General features: G+C 40.4%; 1 protein-coding gene across 2 annotated transcripts in view; it reads left to right on the forward strand.

Moving 5' to 3' along the window:
* The window catches only part of MCF2L2 (MCF.2 cell line derived transforming sequence-like 2), a 274,167-nt gene extending 263,139 nt beyond the window's left edge, over window positions 1-11,028 (forward strand). For both annotated transcript variants that reach the window (XM_075268595.1, XM_075268594.1), the window contains exons 32-33: window positions 3,519-3,619; window positions 10,258-11,028. In XM_075268595.1, the coding sequence (XP_075124696.1) occupies window positions 3,519-3,619; window positions 10,258-10,361 (205 nt within the window). In that variant the 3' untranslated portion in view covers window positions 10,362-11,028. The remainder of the gene's footprint in view (window positions 1-3,518; window positions 3,620-10,257) is intronic.
* The last annotated feature ends 11,792 nt before the right edge of the window (window positions 11,029-22,820 follow it).

The raw sequence follows: 22,820 nt of genomic DNA on the forward strand, positions 1-22,820 counted from the left end.
CATCTCTGATCAGTCTTCTCCTTATTTGAGATGAAAGTTTAGAGGGACGGCCGGGTCTTGGTAGATTTGCAGTGGTCTGATACTCCTTCCATTTCAATATGATTGCTTGCACAGTGTTCCTTGGGATGTTTAATGCTTGGGAAATCTTTTTGTATCTAAATACAGCTTTAAGCTTCTCCACAATAGTATCTCGGACCTGCCTGGTGTGTTCCTTGGTCTTCATGATGCTCTAGGCGCTGTAAACAGAACCCAGAGACTATCACAGAGCAGGTGCATTTATACGGAGACTTGATTACACACAGGTGGATTCTATTTACCATCATCAGTCATTTAGGGCAACATTAGATCATTCAGAGATCCTCACTGAACTGAACGGTGTGAGTTTGCTGCACTGAAAGTAAAGGGGCCGATTAATATTGCATGGCTCACTTTTCAGTTTTTTCTTTGTTAAAAAAGTTTAAAATATCCAATAAATTTTGTTCCACTTCACAATTGTTTCCCACTTGTTGTTGATTCTTCCGCCAAAATTAAAATTTTATACCTTTATGTTTGAAGCCAGAAATGTGGCAAAAGGTTGAAAAGTTCAAGGGGGCCGAATACATTCGGAAGGCACTGTACATGGCTATTAGCACATCAAACAATAGCAATGAAGGCCCTGCTCTCAAGAGCTTACACTCTATGCTACCCTAATAATAGTGTACATAGAACAATGTCATTTTATATTGTGTTTTATATGATCTTACATTAATCTCTTTTTTTTTTCAGTTAATAGCTACATACATCTTTTGTTGTGTAGTGCTGTGTAAGGAAGAGGCAAGAGCAATGGAAACTATAGCGTAACTAGGAATGGTGGGGCCCTGTGGCGAACTTTTGACATGGACCCCCCCCCCCCAAACCGACGCCGAAGACCTTGACCGACCCCCTCCTCCGTACTCTATTATGTCCCTTAGTAAGCCCTGCACACAGTATTATGTCCATTAGTGGCCCCTGCACACAGTATTATGTCCCTTAGTGGCCCTTGCACACAGTATTATACCCCAATAGTGTCCCCTGCACACAGTATTATCGCCCATAGTGTCCCCTGCACACACAGTATTATCCCCAATAGTGTCCCCTGCACACACAGTATTATCCCCAATAGTGTCCCCTGCACACATAGTATTAACCCCAATAGTGTCCCCTGCACACAGTATTAACCCCAATAGTGTCCCCTGCACACACAGTATTATGTCCCACTGTGGACACCCATAAACAATTATTATACTCTGGGGTCTTTTCAGACCCCAGAGTATAATAATCGGAGACCCGGGGGAATAAAAACATTAAAAAAACAGAAACAGTTGCTTACCTGTTCCCCGGCTCCTAGGCTGTCGGCCACCACTCTTGTCCTGCTTTAATGACGTTGGACGTCACATGACCCGGGAAGCAGGCCTGAGTCATGTGACGTCAGAGACGTCAGACACGAATGGTGGAGGCCTGGCAGGATCGGCAAGTGAGTAAGGCCCGTAAAGGCCTATTAAAAAAAAACAAAACGCAGTGGTAGCAGCTGTCACCGGGCCCCCTAATGGCCGGGCCCTGTGGCAGCCGCCTCCACTGCCTCTATGGTAGTTACGCCCCTGCATATGTGATATCACACACGCTCATAGAAATACACTACATGCAATACATGCAATATGTTGCTGCATGACCTTGGCCTTAAAAAAACATACCATAAGTGTCTCCTGTCCCATAAGGTTGCATTTTAAGTCTCATTCACTTACCTCTTCATATATCTATGGTAAGCGTCCTTCAGTTCCTTTGTCAACTAAAACAAGCCCCTGTAGTATTGGATCTTATTGACTATGATGTTCACATTGGGAGTGGTGGTTAGTGGAGAGGCGAACTTCATTAATGATGTGGCACAAGTATATTAGTCATGATCATTGCCCCAGCCAAAAGGGGGTGGGAAGTCATCTATATGGTCTCCATAAAAATAGAGACACATTGAATATTTTAGCATATTGGCAAAACAAAGTTATGCCATGTTTTATCACCCCTGATGCTAAGTGACTTTAGAAACACTTATTAATAACAGTATTGGGAGAACATACGGTAGATTTTGCCTCATAGTCTGAAGACTTGAGGGCAGATGGGTAGATTGGTACTATATGCCCCCAGACTAGCTTGTCAAACATACAATATAGCGCCATATTCCTCATAAATTGAGCTGGAATAACTCAGAAAACAAATATAAACATAGTTAATTTTCCAGAACAAATATTAAAAAAACAAACAAAAAAAAAAATTCCCATTGGTTTGGACAATAGACACATTTTCTATTTAACTCCACTGAGACCTAATAAAGCGTAAGTTTTAAGGTTTGTAGATATGGAGTAATTTGATGTGGATTTTGAGGTGGTCTTCCACCTTAAAATCCTCTCCATAAATCAACCCTTATCTTCCTCCTAATATTTTAACCCCACCAACAAATAATTCAATTGCCCCCTAACTAGTGCCCACATAAACACCCTGCTTCCTCAGTCTCCAATGTTACATAAAAATAAAACAAACAAAAATAAACTAACCCCATTCCCACAGACCTGTATTCTCCAGCTGTAATGATGTCTGCAGCTTTGACTCATCGCCCCTCCTAGCCACAGACATCATCAATCAAAGGCTGAATAATGGAGCATGAAGCTGATAAACAGTTAGAGTTGGAATTGCTACCTGATGCCAGGAACTGCGGGACAGAACCCTAAATGCGGACTGTCCCACTTGATTCAGGCCAGCTGAGGGGGGCCTAATACTATAGAGCTTGCTGTGGATGGACCTCTTGCTCTATGGTTTAAGCAGCCCTGGGACCATTTCCTTGAAAAAGACATTTTTATAAATATGCAAATGATGTTTAACTGCAATGGGAGGCAGGTCTGAACAGCGCAGACTCTGGAATGCCAATTGCATTTACATACTTTTTTAAAAAAAATAAGGTTTTGCAAAGGTAATGGTGGATCTATTGGACTGCTGGGCACCATCATACCAAAGCCTCAGGTTTTTAAACCTGAACACTGAACTCTTGGAGGTTCTGACTTGCCCGTTGCACTTGATCCTCATTTACAACTTTTTCGAGGTAACAGCCCATTTATTGGACTGTCTAAAGAACTGATGCTGCCAACATAATGTCCCCTACAATGTACTGTGGCAAGTTTGAGGAAGTTTTTTGGTGACAGACTCCCTTTAGAGCATTTAAGATATAGTTATATTGGCACAGTTTTACATAAAATATCATCGTTTTATTGATCCATTAAAGGTCATGTTGTTGATCATATGTATCAAACTACACATTTTTCTTCCGATACATGGGGGTCCTGAGAATCTGATAATGAGCGGTGGGGGTTCAACTCTGTATTATATGTATATATATGAACTAAATATCTCCTTTAACTTTTAACATAGAACTATTGTATTGTGAACACAGAACATGCTATTCGGTAATGAGTAATATACTGTAATATAACCAATTAATTGTCTTTTACTTTCAGGTTGGTGAAAGATCTTGTGTCCAAGAGAAAAGCTTGGGTACCTTCCAGTATATTAACACCAAATGTGTCTGCTAACATCTGTGTGAGAGATAACAGTGCAGGTAATAGTTACCCTCAAGTAAATATGGCAAACTGTGGCACCTCATTTTTTTCTATAGCCCCCACAGTTCCTGAGCAGTTAAAGCTATTCATTTCAACACCTAATATGCTTATGTGCTCCAATGTCTGGTGGGTGGTCCCAGGTTCTTCCTGACAGTAGATAGCCTAATAAGTGTATGTATGCTACAGCTAACAGAAGTAATAGCTCAGGAACGGTATAGGTTAGAAAAAAATTTCATCTGTGCTAAAATTAGTGGCTCAGAGCCTATTGAAGTTGGAGTTGATGCAGGTGCTGAATGGATCTCTTCATGAAAAACATTAAGAATTAGAAAGACTATAGCACAGATCAGGGTGGGCTCCAGGTTTATGTGTACCCTTGGTCGACAGTACTTCAGTTGCCCCTTTGAGGTACAGTTTGCTCATCTAAAAGCCAAATAAAAGAATAAATTGGGTAGTTTTTGCTGTGGCACACCTGCTTGAATCACTGTAGCATTACCATACCTTTCAATCTTTGCATTGCCCTGTTGTTAGGGAATAGCTAGATGACAATTCCCCAGTAGCTTCTGGAGAACCCTGAAGGAAGGGGCACAAGAGACAGTGAGCTCTAAGTTGAAGCCCCCCACTGTCCCTTCCTCTAGCCAGGCCCTATCCTATGTAACAGGCGGTAACTTGGAGACGATCCCTTCCTATATACGTGACACACAAAATGCAGACAAGACAAACAACAACAAAGGGAGGTCAGCTAGCCAGGGTTCGTTAACAGTCGAGCAATGCAGTGCCAAACCGAAGTCCAAAAGAATAGTCAATAGGAAAAGCCAAGGTCAGGATTAAGAATACAAGAAAATTAAGAGCAAGAGAAGCCAGCAAGCACGAGGCAATAACAGGCTCCAGTGTGAATGTGAGCCAAGACTAAATAGGGGAGGATGAACCCGGCCTGGACGTGACAGGAAGGCAGGCTGTCAATCACAGGGCAAGACCAAATTTAACTACTTAATGGACTGAGGCAGATAAGGGCAGAAGACGGATGTGGTGCAAATTCAATTACAGAACTAGAGCCGTGTTCACACAGTGCAACCAAAAACTCTAAACAAGAACTAAACTGCACACGCCTCCAGAACCGAGGGTGGTGCAGTGACCTGAACAGACAGAGATGTTACACCTGTTATGATAATGGCCCTGTAATGCTCTGATAATGTATAATGGCTGCTCATGCCTGCCCCCACCTCCTACAAAATAATGGTTTGCAGAGCCCCATGGAGCAAGCTACCCTGACTCCCCATTACTAGTGCAATGAGCATTTCCATCTGTATTGAGAAGCTGAGGGGACCCCCCGGAGCTGTGGGCCTTGTCGCTTGCCTGAGCAAATCTGCTATGCTGACAAACTCAATAACTGTACAAGGGCAACACTAGTGAGGGCTCCTAGAAATGTCTTAAAAATTTTAAGAGATCTTCATGAAACAGGGGCCAATATCAGCCACAAAGCTGCATTTAACACAAAATGCATATTTTTCTCGAAAACTATGAAAATAAATATACAGCTTGACTTATTACCTGGAGAAATTGCCAGGTAGTATTTACTTACCGTAAGTTATTGTAATGCACAGAGCAGGGAGAGCTGCGCTGTGCACTGACTACTCAGACCCCCATTTGGTTATATGCAAATGTCCTGCAAGAGTCTAGTAATTAACCCTTTATTCGTTAAAATGATAGACATTTGCCTATGTGGCATTATATGGAAACAAGAGTAGTTTGTAATACTTGATATATACCTTCTCATTTTCATTTTACTGTATAGACAAATGTATCATCAGCCTGACTGTAGAAATTAGGTAAAAGGAAAATGTTTGTTTTGGTACCGTGTTAGCCAGTGGTTATAAAATATAAAAAACAAAAAAAACTTTGCAAGTCTTCAGTAGGTGATACCTTTTTTAATGGCTAACTCATAATGATGACAGAATATGACGTTTCGAAGCTTTCCTCTGAGCTTCTTCTTCAGATATAACTAAAAGACACTTTCTAGAGGCTGCATATTTATGTACAACAGGACACAGGGCTAGAATTACAGGAGGGAGGGGGGAAGAGGCTTATTACTATATACTTATAACAACAAACAATCAATTGCCAGATCCCTCAGTTCTTATCTTAATGGCTGTCTTAATGATGTGTATAAAAAGACATAAACCCACGTGAGATGTTCATCCCATTGTCCAACGTCTGGAATAGGGTCATGGCCTTGTACTCATAAATCAGTCGCTGTTTCCTTGATTTAAAGTTCCCTTTTAAGATCAAGATTTTCATGTCATTGGTGATATTATGATCTTCCTGGCAAAAATGACTTGGCACGGGAAGATCAGTTCTCTGTTGTTTGATTGTATGGCGATGTGAATTAATTCTCATTCGGAGTTTCTGACCAGTCTCTCCAACATACAGATTTTCAGTGGAACATTTGGTGCAAATGATCAAATACACCACATTAGGTGTGTTACAGGTGAACGTACCTGGGATTTGATATTCCCTGTTAGAGTTTGGTATCTCTATCTTGTCAGTGGTCAGTATGTGTGGTCGCACATACTGACCACTGACAAGATAGAGATACCAAACTCTAACAGGGAATATCAAATCCCAGGTACGTTCACCTGTAACACACCTAATGTGGTGTATTTGATCATTTGCACCAAATGTTCCACTGAAAATCTGTATGTTGGAGAGACTGGTCAGAAACTCCGAATGAGAATTAATTCACATCGCCATACAATCAAACAACAGAGAACTGATCTTCCCGTGCCAAGTCATTTTTGCCAGGAAGATCATAATATCACCAATGACATGAAAATCTTGATCTTAAAAGGGAACTTTAAATCAAGGAAACAGCGACTGATTTATGAGTACAAGGCCATGACCCTATTCCAGACGTTGGACAATGGGATGAACATCTCACGTGGGTTTATGTCTTTTTATACACATCATTAAGACAGCCATTAAGATAAGAACTGAGGGATCTGGCAATTGATTGTTTGTTGTTATAAGTATATAGTAATAAGCCTCTTCCCCCCTCCCTCCTGTAATTCTAGCCCTGTGTCCTGTTGTACATAAATATGCAGCCTCTAGAAAGTGTCTTTTAGTTATATCTGAAGAAGAAGCTCAGAGGAAAGCTTCGAAACGTCATATTCTGTCATCATTATGAGTTAGCCATTAAAAAAGGTATCACCTACTGAAGACTTGCAAAGTTTTTTTTGTTTTTTGTAGAAATTAGATAATAGCACGAGAACTGTCTTTTATTCTTTGCTTTCTACATCTAAACATAGTGCACTTGTTATTTCCTCTTTCTACAGTTAGCTCAGTTCTGATAGTGATGTAAATGAAATATATAATGTAACCACTTTCACACCTACAGGCATTTTTTTTTATTTTTATTTTTGACTCCCTGCTTAAACGCCGTAACTTTTTATTTTTCTGTTCACAGAGCCATGTAAGGGCTTAATTTACTTTGGGTGGGATATATTGTACTTTGTATTGGTACCATTTATTATTCTGACTTTTTCAGGAAGTCAGAAAAAAATTCAGAATGGGGTAGAATTAGAGAAAAACTGCTTTTGTGCAACTTTCTTACAGGCTTTGTTTTTACAGTGTTCAATGTACAACCAAAAAACATGTAACTTGTATTTTATGGTTCCAATACGATTCCAGGATACCACATTTATTTTGTTTACTTATGTTCTACCCCTTAAAAAAAAATCCAAAAAATCCACTTTGCTAAATATTTTTTTTCTTGGAGTCGCCATATTCTGATATTTTTCTAACTTTTTATATTTCTGTGTAAGTGATGCATAGAACATTTTTTTTGTTGCGAGATGTACTTGAGTTATACCATTTTGGGGAATGATGCTTTGGTCGTTTTGCTTTAAATTTTTTATGGTCTTCTAAAATTTGTTCCCACTAGCTTACATACTTATGTTTACAGACACTGACTTTAGTGTCATTAGATCCAGCTCCTGGATGGGTGCCATACAGTCCTATGAAAAAGTTTGGGCACCCCTATTAATCTTAATCATTTTTTGTTCTAAATATTTTGGTGTTTGCAACAGCCATTTCAGTTTGATATATCTAATAACTGATGGACACAGTAATATTTCAGGATTGAAATGAGGTTTATTGTACTAACAGAAAATGTGCAATATGCATTAAACCAAAATTTGACCGGTGCAAAAGTATGGGCACCCTTGTCATTTTATTGATTTGAATTCCCCTAACTACTTTTTACTGACTTACTGAAGCACAAAATTGGTTTTGTAACCTCAGTGAGCTTTGAACTTCATAGCCAGATGTATCCAATCATAAGAAAAGGTATTTAAGGTGGCCAATTGCAAGTTGATCTCCTATTTAAATCTCCTCTGAAGAGTGGCATCATGGGCTACTCAAAACAACTCTCAAATGATCTGAAAACAAAGATTGTTCAACATAGTTGTTCAGGGGAAGGATACAAAAAGTTGTCTCAGAGATTTAACCTGTCAGTTTCCACTGTGAGGAACATAGTAAGGAAATGGAAGACCACAGGGACAGTTCTTGTTAAGCCCAGAAGTGGCAGGCCAAGAAAAATATCAGAAAGGCAGAGAAGAAGAATGGTGAGAACAGTCAAGGACAATCCACAGACCACCTCCAAAGAGCTGCAGCATCATCTTGCTGCAGATGGTGTCACTGTGCATCGGTCAACTATACAGCGCACTTTGCACAAATAGAAGCTGTATGGGAGAGTGATGAGAAAGAAGCCGTTTCTGCAAGCACGCCACAAATAGAGTTGCCTGAGGTATGAAAAAGCACATTTGGACAAGGCAGCTTCATTTTGGAAACAAAAATTGAGTTGTTTGGTTATAAAAAAAGGCGTTATGCATGGCGTCCAAAAAGAAACAGCATTCCAAGAAAAACACATGCTACCCACTGTAAAATTTGGTGGAGGTTCCATCATGCTTTGGGGCTGTGTGGCCAATGCCGGCATCGGGAATCTTGTTAAAGTTGAGAGTCGCATGGATTCCACTCAGTATCAGCAGATTCTTGAGAATAATGTTCAAGAATCAGTGACGAAGTTGAAGTTACGCCGGGGATGGATATTTCAGCAAGACAATGATCCAAAACACCGCTCCAAATCCTCAGGCATTCATGCAAAGGAACAATTACAATGTTCTGGAATGGCCATCCCAGTCCCCAGACCTGAATATCATTGAACATCTGTGGGATGATTTGAAGCGGGCTGTCCATGCTCGGCGACCATCTAACTTAACTGAACTTGAATTGTTTGTCCAAAATACCTTTATCCAGGATCCAGGAACTGATTAAAAGCTACAGGAAGCGACTAGAGGCTGTTATCTTTGCAAAAGGAGGATCTACTAAATATTAATGTCACTTTTCTGTTGAGGTGCCCATACTTTTGCATCGGTCAAATTTTGGTTTAATGCATATTGCACATTTTCTGTTAGTACAATAAACCTCATTTCAATCCTGAAATATTACTGTGTCTATCAGTTATTAGATATATCAAACTGAAATGGCTGTTATAAACACCAAAATATTTAGAACTAAAAATGATTAAGATTAATAGGGGTGCCCAAACTTTTTCATAGGACTGTATTTAAATACCTTACATAGTACAGCGGATGTCGGGAAGGGTTTAAAGCAGGGAAATTGCAGGGAAAACTGCGGAGGCAGCGCATTGCAGTTCTTCCTGCAGTGCTTTAGAGAGAAAGTTTTCAGAGGTTTCCAATGCAGACTCTTTGTTTCAGTTATACCTATGGGGAACTGCCGGCATTTCCTTAGGTATAACTGACATTATGCAATTTCCAAAACTGCGCCGGTTTATTCTATGTGGGGCTCTGACCTAAAAGGGTTTTCTTGATCCAAAAAAGCTTTTTTTTTGTACTGATGACTTATCTACATGACAGGTCATCAGTATCTGAGTGGTAAAGATCTAACACCCAAGACCCTACATTAATCGGCAGATCTGGCTTCCTCTGGGCACTAGAAACTATGGCTGTGGCTAGGCTGAAAGCAGTTCATCTCCTATTCTAGTACTGTAGTAGGCACAGAGCTACAGCCTTGTCCTCTCTATAGCAGTGGTGTTGGGGTAGTGCAGGTACTTGAGTTGGAGCTGTGATGCTTCTAGACCTCCCACTACAGTAGGTTCCAACACATCAGCTTGATTGGTGTGCGGTCTTTATGTTCCCCAATGATCACATACAGAAAACCCCTTTAAGATGGGGCCCCACGTAGCAGAAACACCGTGGCAAAGACCTCAGCGTTTTACAGTACCTGGAAAGTGGATGGGATTCTGGTTAATACCATCCACACATTGTAGAAAAAAGTCTGCAGTGGATTTTACAAATCGCAGCATGTCAATTATACCTACAGAAACAATGGTATTTTCCGTATAGGTATAATAGAACTAGAAAGTCCACTGAAGAAAATTCTGCAAACTTTCTGTGAAAAACTCTGCAGAAAAAACTGATATGTTTTTGCAGCGTTTTCCACTGGCTTCGTGATACCTTAGCCTCAAACTCAATAATAAATGTGGGTCATTGTCTTTCTTGTATTTACCACTCCAAATATATAATAAGCTACTCATACTTATATATTTTTGTGCCTTATTAAGCTTACAGTGACACAAGTCAGATGACTGCAGTATCTACCAATATGAAGGAGAAGGAGAATGAGCATAAAAGAAGTCTTGTTGCAGAGCAAAAGGCTGTAAGTTGAAGCTTGTTGAGTTGGCACATCTTTAATCCAGTGAGCTGCCATTGAGTGACAATGCAACCCAAGTTGCCTCATCCATCATGGATCTACAAGAAAATGGCTTCTGGTTCGAGTTGTCAAGCTGTGAGAAGATCTGCAGAGCGTATCATCCCTACAAAATGCTGTATGTTTGTTTCTACACTGGCCTATATTAGGTCTACAGCAGCAGAGAGAACTATAAACTATGCACGTAGCTCTGCGCAGCTTCTGGGCTCTCTGAGTTGACAGATTATTGTATTTATATACTGTGATCATTTCCTATTGACTTGATTTACATACATTTTTAATGCACAGATCAAAGCTTTACTGCAGGAATAACTAAAGAAGCACCTTCCAAAAATGTCTGCAAATATGGAGTCTGTGCATCTCCTCTGTCCTGAAGTTGTAAATGTATTCCATCTGTTGTAAGTATAATTGAAGAGGAGTATGTAGTATGGGACTTGACTCTTTGTGTCATGATTTGTGCCGATCGTCTCTTTCTGGGAACACTTTATATCCTTACATGAGGACAGAATGTAGGTTAATGGTCATTTTCTCCTTTTGCACTTTGAAATGTCCAACTTCTTATTGCATATTGTAAAATGAACTGAAGGGGTTAACAAGAAGCACCCATGTCTGTATTGTTCAGGGCCAGTCTATGTATATTATTATTTTTTTCCTCCACAATGGAACACTTGCCATAAAACATTGACACTGAATTTCTGGTGATGTATATGCATGTGGTCACAGAAGACAACCTCTAGGACATAAATGTTTCACAACATGAAAGGTCCCAACTTTGTTTCAGCCTCCAATGTGTTGGGATTTATACATTATTTCCATAAGGATAATGGATTAATGACCTTGGCTTCCATGCAATGTGTTACACCATGAATATTTTTTTATTACTGCCTCAAAATTCTAACACTATGCTGCTGGAGGGCGCTATATCCCATTTACAATTACATATCTGTTCAGCCTGATACTTGAAAGTGCACACTTAGATATTTTAATGGCTTATTTGTCTAACAAAGCCTTCATCCACTCATTCCTCATCACATGACCATGGACCATAAATCACATGACCAGGGTCAGATTTCATCCTCTAGAAGTAACAGAATGAATGACAGCAAGCCAAAATCTAGAAAACTGTGAGGAATAGATACAGAAGGTATATTGGAAAATTGTATATCGTTTTATTCTACATTTGTATGTCAATATTGGTCTGAAAGTGGCCAACCCCTTTAAGGGATCACTGTAATATAGTGAATACAATAATTAGACATGACATGTCATGCTTGCTGACAAACCCTCTTTAAAATTTCACAAAACTTTTTTTTTTTTTTTGGCTTGGGGCCATTTTCGATACTGATGGCCTAGTTTCAGAATAGGCCATCAGTATCAGATTGGTGGATCCCCATCACCTGGACCTTTACAGGTGATTGATTTGGAAGAAGAAGGCTACATCCCCTGTATAGAGGCAATATTGGAGTACTGCAGTTCTGCTTTCATTTTGGTGAACAGGACCACAGCTTCAGTACTCTGGCATGGCCACAATAAAGGAAACGGAAACTTCTGCCTGAGGTTTCCTGGAACAACTGATCAGTATGGGGTCCCCACTGATCTCATATTGATGATATCAATAAATTATCATTATCAAAATTGGTCCCCAGACCAGAAAACCCCTTCAACTTGAGTTGTCTATAATAGTATTGTAGATAAAAGGAGACTAGTGCACCAACAATACCACAATGTCTATATGCATGCAGGAAAGAACACATAAACATTTCTGATTTGATAGCGGCATTAAAGAGGACCTTTCATGTCCTCAACAAAGTGTGATATTATATACTACTAGAAAGCCGACAATGCTCTGAATTCAGTGCACTGTCAGCTTTCCTGGTATATGCCCCAGTGCTGGAGATAGCGGTGACGTTAATTTCAGCACCAATATCTCATGAGGGCAGGCCTTACAACCTAGCGTCATCCCTGGTCTGTGAGGAGCGCCCACCCCTGACTGTACTCTAACATAGGCTTGTACTGTAAGAGGGGGCTTTCCTCAAGGTCCAGTGATGATGTTGAGCTGTAAGGCCCATCCTTCTGCTGTTAATTTCAGCATCGATATCTCTAGCATCGGGGCACATACCGAGAAAGGTGACAGGGCGCTGAATTCAGTGCACGGTCGTCTTTCTAGCAGTATAGAATATTGCACATTATTAAGGACATAAAAGGTCTTATTTAACTAAACACAGAGGCATTCATAAAATTTTTTACCAGTATTCCTTCATGTGTAAGACGCCTGGAATATCAGTGACCAATATATCTTATGATAACATGATATGACTACTGTTTTGTTTTTTCTTTTTTTTTAACTTTTACAAGTCTTTAAATGTTACTTGGAAAACTATGTAAGTGCAGAAGATTGTCTACTTGATGATCAGTATGTATCACTGTTACACAAGTAAAAACACGTAGGGATCATGTATGAAAATCCACACGAAGGTTTGTATATGGGCAGAAAAGAAAACCATGTCTCCAGTATTTCACATTCCTGCGCAGTTACCTCATCTATGTAGAGGACATGGAGACATTTCATTATGTTTCAGAAGCAATGTCTTTTGCTCTGCAGCCCCTTAGTACACTTTTCATACATAACCCCATTCTTTATACAGTTACTTGCTATATGAATGCTGTAAATAAGCCGACAAATTGTTTTTAAACTTATTAAATTATAAATTCTTCATTACTTTTGAAATATGTTGTTTATCTGGTGTGCATATTTTATTCCTTTTTTTGGTCATGTTCCTAGTCTGTTAAATGAATATATTGTGTCTAGTGTGTCCCAGTTAAAGGGATTCTACCATTAAAAACTTTTTTTTTGTTGTTGACACGTCGGGATAGCCTTAAGAATGGCTATTCTTCTCCTACCTTCAGATGTCTTCTTCACCCTGCCATTTGGTTAAAATTCCGTTTTCTGACGGTATGCAAATGGTTCTCTCGCAGCACTGGGGGCAGGCCCCAGCACTCAAACAGCACTGGGGGCGTCCCCAATGCGGTGAGAGAAATCTCCAGCGCCGCCTCCATCTTCTTCTGGAACGTCCTCTTCATGCATCTTCTTCCGGTGTAGGCGATGAAACTTGTAGGCCTTGGGCAGAGCTGACTGCGCATGGCCGTGGCCACAAGGAAAATAGCCGCTTACATAGTAAGTAAGCGCCCATTTTCTTGTGGCCTTGTGCCCCCAGTACTGCGATAGAATTCATTTGCATACCGACGGAAAACGGAATTTTAACGGAACGGCAGGGTGAAGAAGACATCTAAAGGTAGGAGACGAATAGCCTTTCTTAAGGCTTTTCCGACGTGTTCGGGAGAAAAAAAAAAGTTTTTAATGGTAGAATCCCTTTAACCCCTTAACGACCGGCCCATAGGGAATCTACGTCGGCACTTGCAGGTCCTTCCTGACTGCCCTATAGGAAAACTACGTCGGGCAGTCAGGGAAGGATTCCCTGTAAGTGCCGACATAATTGGATGGGATTTTAGCTGTATCTAACAGCTAAGACCCCATTCCATAACCCCCCATCGGAGGGGTCTCCGATCGGGTTTTTTTAACCCCTTCAGTTCCGTGATCAAACATGATCACGGAACTGAAGCGGTTCCGTGACGGTGCCGGCTGAATCGGCACCCCCCGCGGCGAGATCGAGGGGTGCCGATGTCTCTAACATGGAGCCTGGGGTCTGGCCAGTGACCCCAAGCTCCAAGCGACCCCCAATACCTGGTTGATCCTGCCCGGGGAAGAGGAAGTCAGACGCAGGCAGCCCCTGCGTCTGACTTCCTCCAGACGCTGCAAGACACTGACAGCTGTGTCCTGCAGTGTCTGATACAGAATTAGTGATGCTTTTATCAAAGCATCACTAATCCAAGTGTCCTAAAGGGACACATGAAAAAGTAAGAGAAAAAAAGTGAAAAATAAATAAATAGAGTGTCTGATAAAAATGAATAAACTTATAAAGCCCCAAAATTCCCTTTTTTCTATAGAAAATGAATTATATTAAAAAAAACCCTAAAAGTTAATAAAAACAATACATCTGAACAATAAAACTGCAACAATATTTAATGTATACGGTGAACGTCGGAAAAAAAAACCCGGAAAAAACCCACCGGAAGTAGTGATTTTTCGCCATCTCACCTTACAAAATATGCTATAAAAAGTGATCAAAAAGTCATAATCACCGCACAACAGTACCAATAAAAAGCGCACATTGTCCCTCAAAAAATAAGCCCTCAACCAACACTGTCAACCAAAAAATAAAAATGTTACGCCTCTCAGAAGATGGCGATACAAAAAACATTGATTTATGTCCCTAAATGTGTTTTTATTCTACAGAATTAGTATCGCATTAAAAAATAACATAAATGAGGTATTGTCGTAACCGTACCGACCCACAGAATAAAGGACACATGTTACTTATACTGTACGCTGCATGGCGAAAAATTTAAAAGGTAGAATGCAATGCCAGAATTGATTTTTCTTTAGAAAATCCAGCAAAAAAGAGTTAATAAAATGTATTCAATAAGTTGTAGGCACCCAAACATGGTGTCATTACAAAATGCATCTCATCCCGCAAACAACAAGCCCTTATATGGCCACATCACCAGAAAAATAAAGAAAATATAGCATCTAGTAATGTGAAGACAAACAACCCCAAAATCGCCAAATCATTAGAACACAACTGGCTGCGGCAGGTAGGGAATATATAATCTGTGCGAGCGAATATCAGGGGACACCCCAGATTTAGAGCTTATGAGCGAAAAGACACCAGAAGTGACCCCAAAGTGACCCCCAGAGTGACTCCCCCCAATCATAGGAGCTACTGGGACATAGTAGGGAATTTGGTGTCTGCAATGTCCTCCGCACCGCTTATATATTCCCTCTTCGCCATCCGCTGTGCAGTCACGTCTGGGATACTAATACTCACTACACCCCCTGAGAAATTCTTTGAGGGGTGCAGTTTTCAAAATGGGGTCACTCCTTTGGGGAATCCAATTTTCTGGTACCTTACAGGCTCTACAAACATGACATGGCAGCCAGATACCAAACATTTGAATCTGTACTCCAAAAGCTGCATTGCGCTCCTTCCCTTCTGCGCCCTGCTGTGTACCCCAACTGCAGATTATGCCCCATGTATGACACTGGTGTACCCAGGATAACGTACGTAATGTCATATGTGGGTATAAACTGATATTAGGGCACAGCCGGACACAGAAGGGAAGAACGGTTATTGGGTTTTTGGAGCACAGACGGTTTGGTTTTTGGATGCCATGACACTTTTGCAGAGCTGAAGCGCCAGTAAAGTGGAATCCCCTGATATGTGACCTTATTTTGGAAACTACACCCCTGAAGGATTTATCCAGGGGTACAGACAGCATTTTTAACCCCCAAATGTTGCTATAACTTATTATCCATAAATGAATACGAAGCTGATTGTGAGAGGTGAAAATGACCATTTTTCCAGGAATCTGTCATTTCAGTGCGTAATATATTGTGCCCGACTTGTATCAGAGATGAACGCTCTAAAAGCTGTTGTGCCCGGGATACTCGCTTACCAGTGTTTGGAGTGTGTATCTCTGCTAACATAAGTCGGGCACAACATATCAGATACTGAAATGGCGAATCTCTGGAAAACTTCATTTTTAACTTCTCATTATCAGTCGCAATTTCATTTCTGGAAACCAAATAAATGCAACACTCACTTGATAAATCCCATCTGTGGGCTAGTGTCCAAAATGGCGTGACATGTCTGCGGATTCGACTTTATTGGCAATTCAGGGGCTTTGCAAAAGTGACGTCCAGAAACCAAACTGTGCTCCAAAAACCAAAATAGCGCTCCTTCCCTTCTGTGCCCGGCTGTGTCCAAACAGCCTTTCTACCCACATACAGTCCTATGAAAAAGTTTGGGCACCCCTATTAATCTTAATCATTTTTAGTTCTAAATATTTTGGTATTTGCAACAGCCATTTCAGTTTGATATATCTAATAACTGATGGACACAGTAATATTTCAGGATTGAAATGAGGTTTATTGTACTAACAGAAAATGCGCAATATGCATTAAACCAAAATTTGACCGGTGCAAAAGTATTCAACAGAAAAGTGACATTAATATTTAGTACATCCTCCTTTTGCAGAGATAACAGCCTCTAGTCACTTCCTGTAGCTTTTAATCAGTTCCTGGATCCTGGATGAAGGTATTTTGGACCATTTCTTTCTACAAAACAATTCAAGTTCAGTTAAGTTTGATGGTCGCCGAACATGGACAGCCCGCTCTCAAATGATCTGAAAACAAAGATTGTTCAACATAGTTGTTCAGGGGAAGGATACAAAACGTTGTCTCAGAGATTTAACCTGTCAGTTTTCACTGTGAGGAACATAGTAAGGAAATGGAAGACCACAGGGACAGTTCTTGTTAAGCCCAGAAGTGGCAGGCCAAGAAAAATATCAGAAAGGCAGAGAAGAAGAATGGTGAGAACAGTCAAGGACAATCCACAGACCACCTCCAAAGAGCTGCAGCATCATCTTGCTGCAGATGGTGTCACTGTGCATCGGTCAACAATACAGCGCACTTTGCACAAGGAGAAGCTGTATGGGAGAGCGATGAGAAAGAAGCCGTTTCTGCACGTACGCCACAAATAGAGTTGCCTGAGGTATGCAAAAGCACATTTGGAGAAGCCAACTTCATTTTGGAAACAAAGATTGAGTTGTTTGGTTATAAAAAAAGGCGTTATGCATGGCGTCCAAAAAGAAACAGCATTCCAAGAAAAACACTTGCTACCCACTGTAAAATTTGGTGGAGGTTCCATCATGCTTTGGGGCTGTGTGGCCAATGCCGGCATCGGGAATCTTGTTAAAGTTGAGAGTCGCATGGATTCCACTCAGTATCAGCAGATTCTTGAGAATAATGTTCAAGAATCAGTGACGAAGTTGAAGTTACGCCAGGGATGGATATTTCAGCAATACAATGTCCAAACACCGCTCCAAATCGACTCAGGCATTCATGCAGAGGAACAATTACAATGTTCTGGAATGGCCATCCCAGTCCCCAGACCTGAATATCATTGAACATCTGTGGGATGAGTTGAAGCGGGCTGTCCATGCTCGGCGACCATCAAACTTAACTGAACTTGAATTGTTTGTCCAAAATACCTTTATCCAGGATCCAGGAACTGATTAAAAGCTACAGGAAGCGACTAGAGGCTGTTATCTTTGCAAAAGGAGGATCTACTAAATATTAATGTCACTTTTCTGTTGAGGTGCCCATACTTTTGCATCGGTCAAATTTTGGTTTAATGCATATTGCACATTTTCTGTTAGTACAATAAACCTCATTTCAATCCTGAAATATTACTGTGTCCATCAGTTATTAGATATATCAAACTGAAATGGCTGCTGCAAACACCAAAATATTTAGAACTAAAAATGATTAAGATTAATAGGGGTGCCCAAACTTTTTCATAGGACTGTATGGTATTAAGTCCGTTATCCGGGGTACACCAGTATCATACATGTGGGCATACACCGCCATTTGGGTACACAGCAGGGCGCAGATGTGAAGGAGCGCTATGTGCTTTTGGAGTGCAGATTTAGATTGTTGGTGTTTGGACACCATGTCATATTTGCCGAGACCCTAAAATTTCCCCTACAAAATGGGGTCACTTCTTGGCGAATTCCAGTTTACTGGCACCTCCAGGGCTCTGCAAAAACAACATGGCGCCCCAAAAGTCCCTCTAACTCTGTACCCTAATAGCTAAAAAGCGCAGTGCTCCTTCCCTTCTGCACCCTGCTGTGTGCCCAAGCAGCAGTTTACACCCACATATATAATTTTTTGCCCCTCGGGATGGCCCCTTAATAGTTTTAGGAGTGTAGGTTTCTGACAACACAAAGTGGGTGCAACGTATTGGGCACCGAGATGGCAGATTTCTTTAAAAATTTCAATTTTCATTTTGTACATTAATTTTTGGGAAGCATTTTTAGGCTCAAAATGATAATACCCCTTGATACATTCCTTGATGGGTGTAGTTTTTAAAATGGGGTCACATCTGAGGACTTTCCATTGTATTGGTACTTTAGGGGTTCAGCTAATGCGACATGACACCTGAAAACTATTCCAGCAACATCTGCCCTCCAAAAGCCAAATAGCGCTCTTCCCATTCTAAGCCCCACCATGTCCCCATACAGCAGATTATGGCCATTTATGGGGTATTGCCGTGTTCAGGAGAAATTGTGTAACAAACTGTGGTTTTTTTTTTTCTCTTTTAACCCCTTGTGAAAATGAAAACTTTGGGGATAAAGGGACATTTTAGTAATTTTTAACCTACACATCCCAAGGTTAGTAAAATCTGTGAAACGGCTATAGGGTCAAAATGCTCACTATACCCCTCAATGAATACCTTAAGGGGTCTAGTTTATAAAATGGGGTCATTTATGGGGGGTTTCAATTGTTTTGGTAACTCAAATCTTGTTTGAATGTGCAATGGGCCTGAAATATCTGCAAGCAAAATTTGTGTCTTGAAATCCAGTTGGTGCTCCCATCTTTTTGGGCCCTACCGTGCATCCGTACATAGGATTAAGGCCACAAAGTGTACATTTTTTAACACGGGAGAAATGGGGCCATCTATTTTGGGGTGTTTTTCTTTATTTTCATGCCTTGTGTGAAAAAAAAACTGCCTTTAAAATGACTCTTTTGTGTAAAAAAATATTAGAATTTTTTGTTTGACGCAAATTCTTTTAAAACTTATGGGGTCAAAATACTCACTATACCCCTCAATGAATACCTCAAGGGGTCTAGTTTATAAAATGGGGTCATTTATGGGGGTTTTCAATTATTTTGGTAACTCAAATCTTGTTTAAATGAGCAATGGGCCTGAAACATTTAGAAGCAAAAATTGTGTCTTGAAATCCAGTTGGTGCTCCCTTCTTTTTGGGCCCTACCGTGCATCCGTACATAGGATTAAGGCCACAAAGTGTACGTTTTTGAACACAGGAGAAATGGGGTCATCTATTTTGGGGTGTTTTTCTTCATTTTCATGTGTTATGTGCAAAAAAACTGCCTATAAAATGACACTTGTGTAAAAAATATGATTTTTTTTTTTGTTTGACGCACATTTTCTCAAAACTTATGGGGTCAAAGTACTCTCTATACCCCTCAATGAATACCCTAAGGGGTCTAGTTTATAAAATGGGGTCATTTATGGGGGGTTTTCAATTGCTTTGGTAACTCAAATCTTGTTTGAATGTGCAATGGGCCTAAAATATCTGCAAGCAAAATTTGTGCTTTGAAATCCATTTGGCCCTCCTTACCTCTTAGGCCCTACTATATGTGTGTACATAGGACTAAGGCCACAAAATGGACATATTTTAACACGGGAGAAGTGGGGTGATATATTTTGGGGTGTGTTTCTTCTTTTTGATGTGTTGTGTGCAAAAAAACTGGCTTTAAAATGACATATATTTGAAGAAAATGAAAATGTCATTTTTTTCATCATTTGTAATAATTCTTGCAAAACAATATTTATTTGATCAAAATACTCACTAAACCCCTCAAAGAATACCTGAAGGGGTCTAGTTTTCCAAATTGGGTCATTTAATGGGAGATTCTGTCATTATTCCACCTATTCCTGTCTGCAAACAGAGCTTGGTACAGGAAAAAATGACAAACTCAAAATTTCCAAAATTTGCTTATAAACTTGATAAACTTGTAAATTGTCAATATGCTAAAATTATTTCAAATATGCTTGAAACACAAAAGGAACATTTGGAAGTATATAACTACTAACTTTTTTGCCCTGTATTATTGTGTATATGTGAGATATCGCAGCTAAAAATGGAAAACATTGAAAAATTTTCAAAATTTTCGGCATTTGCTAGTTTTTAAATAAATTTACGCAAGTTATATCAGTCTAATTTTACCTTCTCAGTAAAGTACAACATGTCACGAAAAAACAATATCAGAATCGCTTGGATGCGCTATACTGTTACAGAATTATTCACTGATAAAGTCACACAGGGCAAATTTCCAAAATTTGGCTTGGTCATTAAGGTCCAAAATAGGCTGGTCACTAAGGGGTTATAGGGGTTATCTAAAATTAATGGTGAAATCCCAGGCTGAGTGATTAATAGAAAAATAACCGAACCTGGTTTAAAAGGAGTGTGTCCTAAATAATTACCATTAATCGTAATTTAGGTTAAATTCTCAATTAGTGTAATCCTTAGGTTAGACCATCAGTATTAAAATGGTGGGGTCAGCTGTTTAAAAGAAGCAGCGATGCAGTCTCAAGTACCGAATCCCCTTCACAGTTTACCAAGCACAGCACCATACTTTTAGTCGTGGCTGCACCTGGTATTACAACTCTCTACAACCTGGTACAAATGAAGTGAATAGAATTGAACCATAACCCCAGGAACAGCTGGCACCAAAGCAGTACTGTATTTGTATCACTTGTTAGGAACAATATACTACCAATGTGTGACTACAGCTCCCATGCGAATCTTTACATACTAGGGGGAGCTACCCAGCACCTAAGGGCTCGTTCACATCTGCGTTCTTCTTTCCTTATTGCAGGTTTCCGTTTCCTGCATAAAACAGATGCAGGAGACGGAAGCCTGCAGGAGACTTTCTCACCCATTCATTTGAATGGGTGAGAAAGCTGTCCGGCCGTGCGCGGCAGTGAGCGTTTTGCGCTCACCGCCGCGAAACCGGGTTTTATAATCCGGACACAGAGTCGGACATGCAGTACTCTGTGTCCGGATAAAAAAATCCGATTTCGCGGCGGAGAGCCTAAAACGCTCACCGCTGCGCACGGCCGGACCCGGTCTATGGTTTCCGTCTTCTGCCATGCAGAAGACGGAAACCATAGTACGGACACATTGAACGCAGGTGTGAACCCAGCGTTAGTCACATTGTGTGATATCCAAAACATGTACTGGACATCCAGACAATAGCCCTGATAAAGCACAAGGGATTTTTTTTACTGCAATATTTATACTCCAGGGGGCATGATCACTAACACAATGCTTTGTAAAATAACAGCATTTGTATTACAGGCCTTGAATAGACTCCCAGTTGTCATGCCAATGGATCACTGTGGGCATGCATACTTGGTGAACAGGCTACGGATAACCCAGTCAACAAATCCAGCACTAGCATGGTTTGCCGCAGTCCAGACATGGGTACAACCTTCATTATCTTACTCGTAGGTTACCCCGAGTAGTGATATCAGGGTAACCGCTCAGAGATATCTTGCAGCCACATCTTTTGCCTCTCATGGCAGGGGTTCCAACTGGTATTTTTCAATCAGGATAATGCTTGGCCATGCACACCAAGGACTTCCCAAGAATATCTTCGCCAGATTGCATCACTTCCTTGACCTGCCCAGTTGTAAGATTTGTTAGCAATGGAACATTTATGGGACCAGCTGAGACACGAGCTTTGGCAAACTTAAAGTATGCAAGATCTACAGATCCAGCTGCAACATCTGTTTGCAAATGTGCCACAGCATACCAAACAGGACCTGTATGCCTCCATGCCCAACTGTAAGCTGCAGTTGTATCTTGTATCCAGGCTAGAGGTGGCCTAGCTGGCTACTAGAACATCCTTTAATTTCTACAGTTTCTCAATAAACTTATCCTTTCTCACTAATATTGCAATCACTTCCATATTTCATTCCATCAACTCCTTCTTTGTGCTTTATTCTGTGTGTGTGATTTGGCCATTCACATAACCATAAAAAGAATTACTTTCAGAAACCATCAAATTCTTCAGGGAAGATCTGTGACAACTTTTTAAAAAGAATTGTTTTCAGTGAGGAATGCAGAGAAAAGTCACCGTGAGATATCTGAAGCGTCCCCTAGTGATGGATTAGGACGCATTCCATTCATTTAGCTTGTGGTGAGTATCTGAATTTATGAATTCAATAGTTACAGAACTAGAATGTGACTATACTAAGAATCAAACGACATTCTTCACGTTGCACAGAAAATAATTCTTGTGTATCTATAAAAATACACCATAAAGATAAATTAGGACCATCAGTGACAAATCCAGAGCTCAGCCCTAATCTTGTTTGTCTACAATTAAACATAAGGCCGTATTCACACATGATATATTTGTAGTAGAAATTTCTGGAAATCTGGAACAAGGAAACAAGAAATGGGTAGAGGGGGTCGGCGAGGAAACTCTCAGGGTGTGTGTGGGAGGTTACTCTGTCTCAGCAGAGTCATGTCTCAACTGTAAATAAAAAACAAGTGTACAGTAACCAAAATAATAAGGAAACAAAACCACATAAAAAGGAAAGAACCAAAAGGAAAGGCTACATCAGGAGGACACAGAAGGAAAGGAAGACTGGAAGTCAGCGGAATAATAGAAGTGATTCCAAAGGAGCCACATCTGTTGAT

This window comes from Leptodactylus fuscus, chromosome 3 (assembly GCF_031893055.1).
Source record: "Leptodactylus fuscus isolate aLepFus1 chromosome 3, aLepFus1.hap2, whole genome shotgun sequence".
NCBI lineage: Eukaryota > Metazoa > Chordata > Amphibia > Anura > Leptodactylidae > Leptodactylus > Leptodactylus fuscus.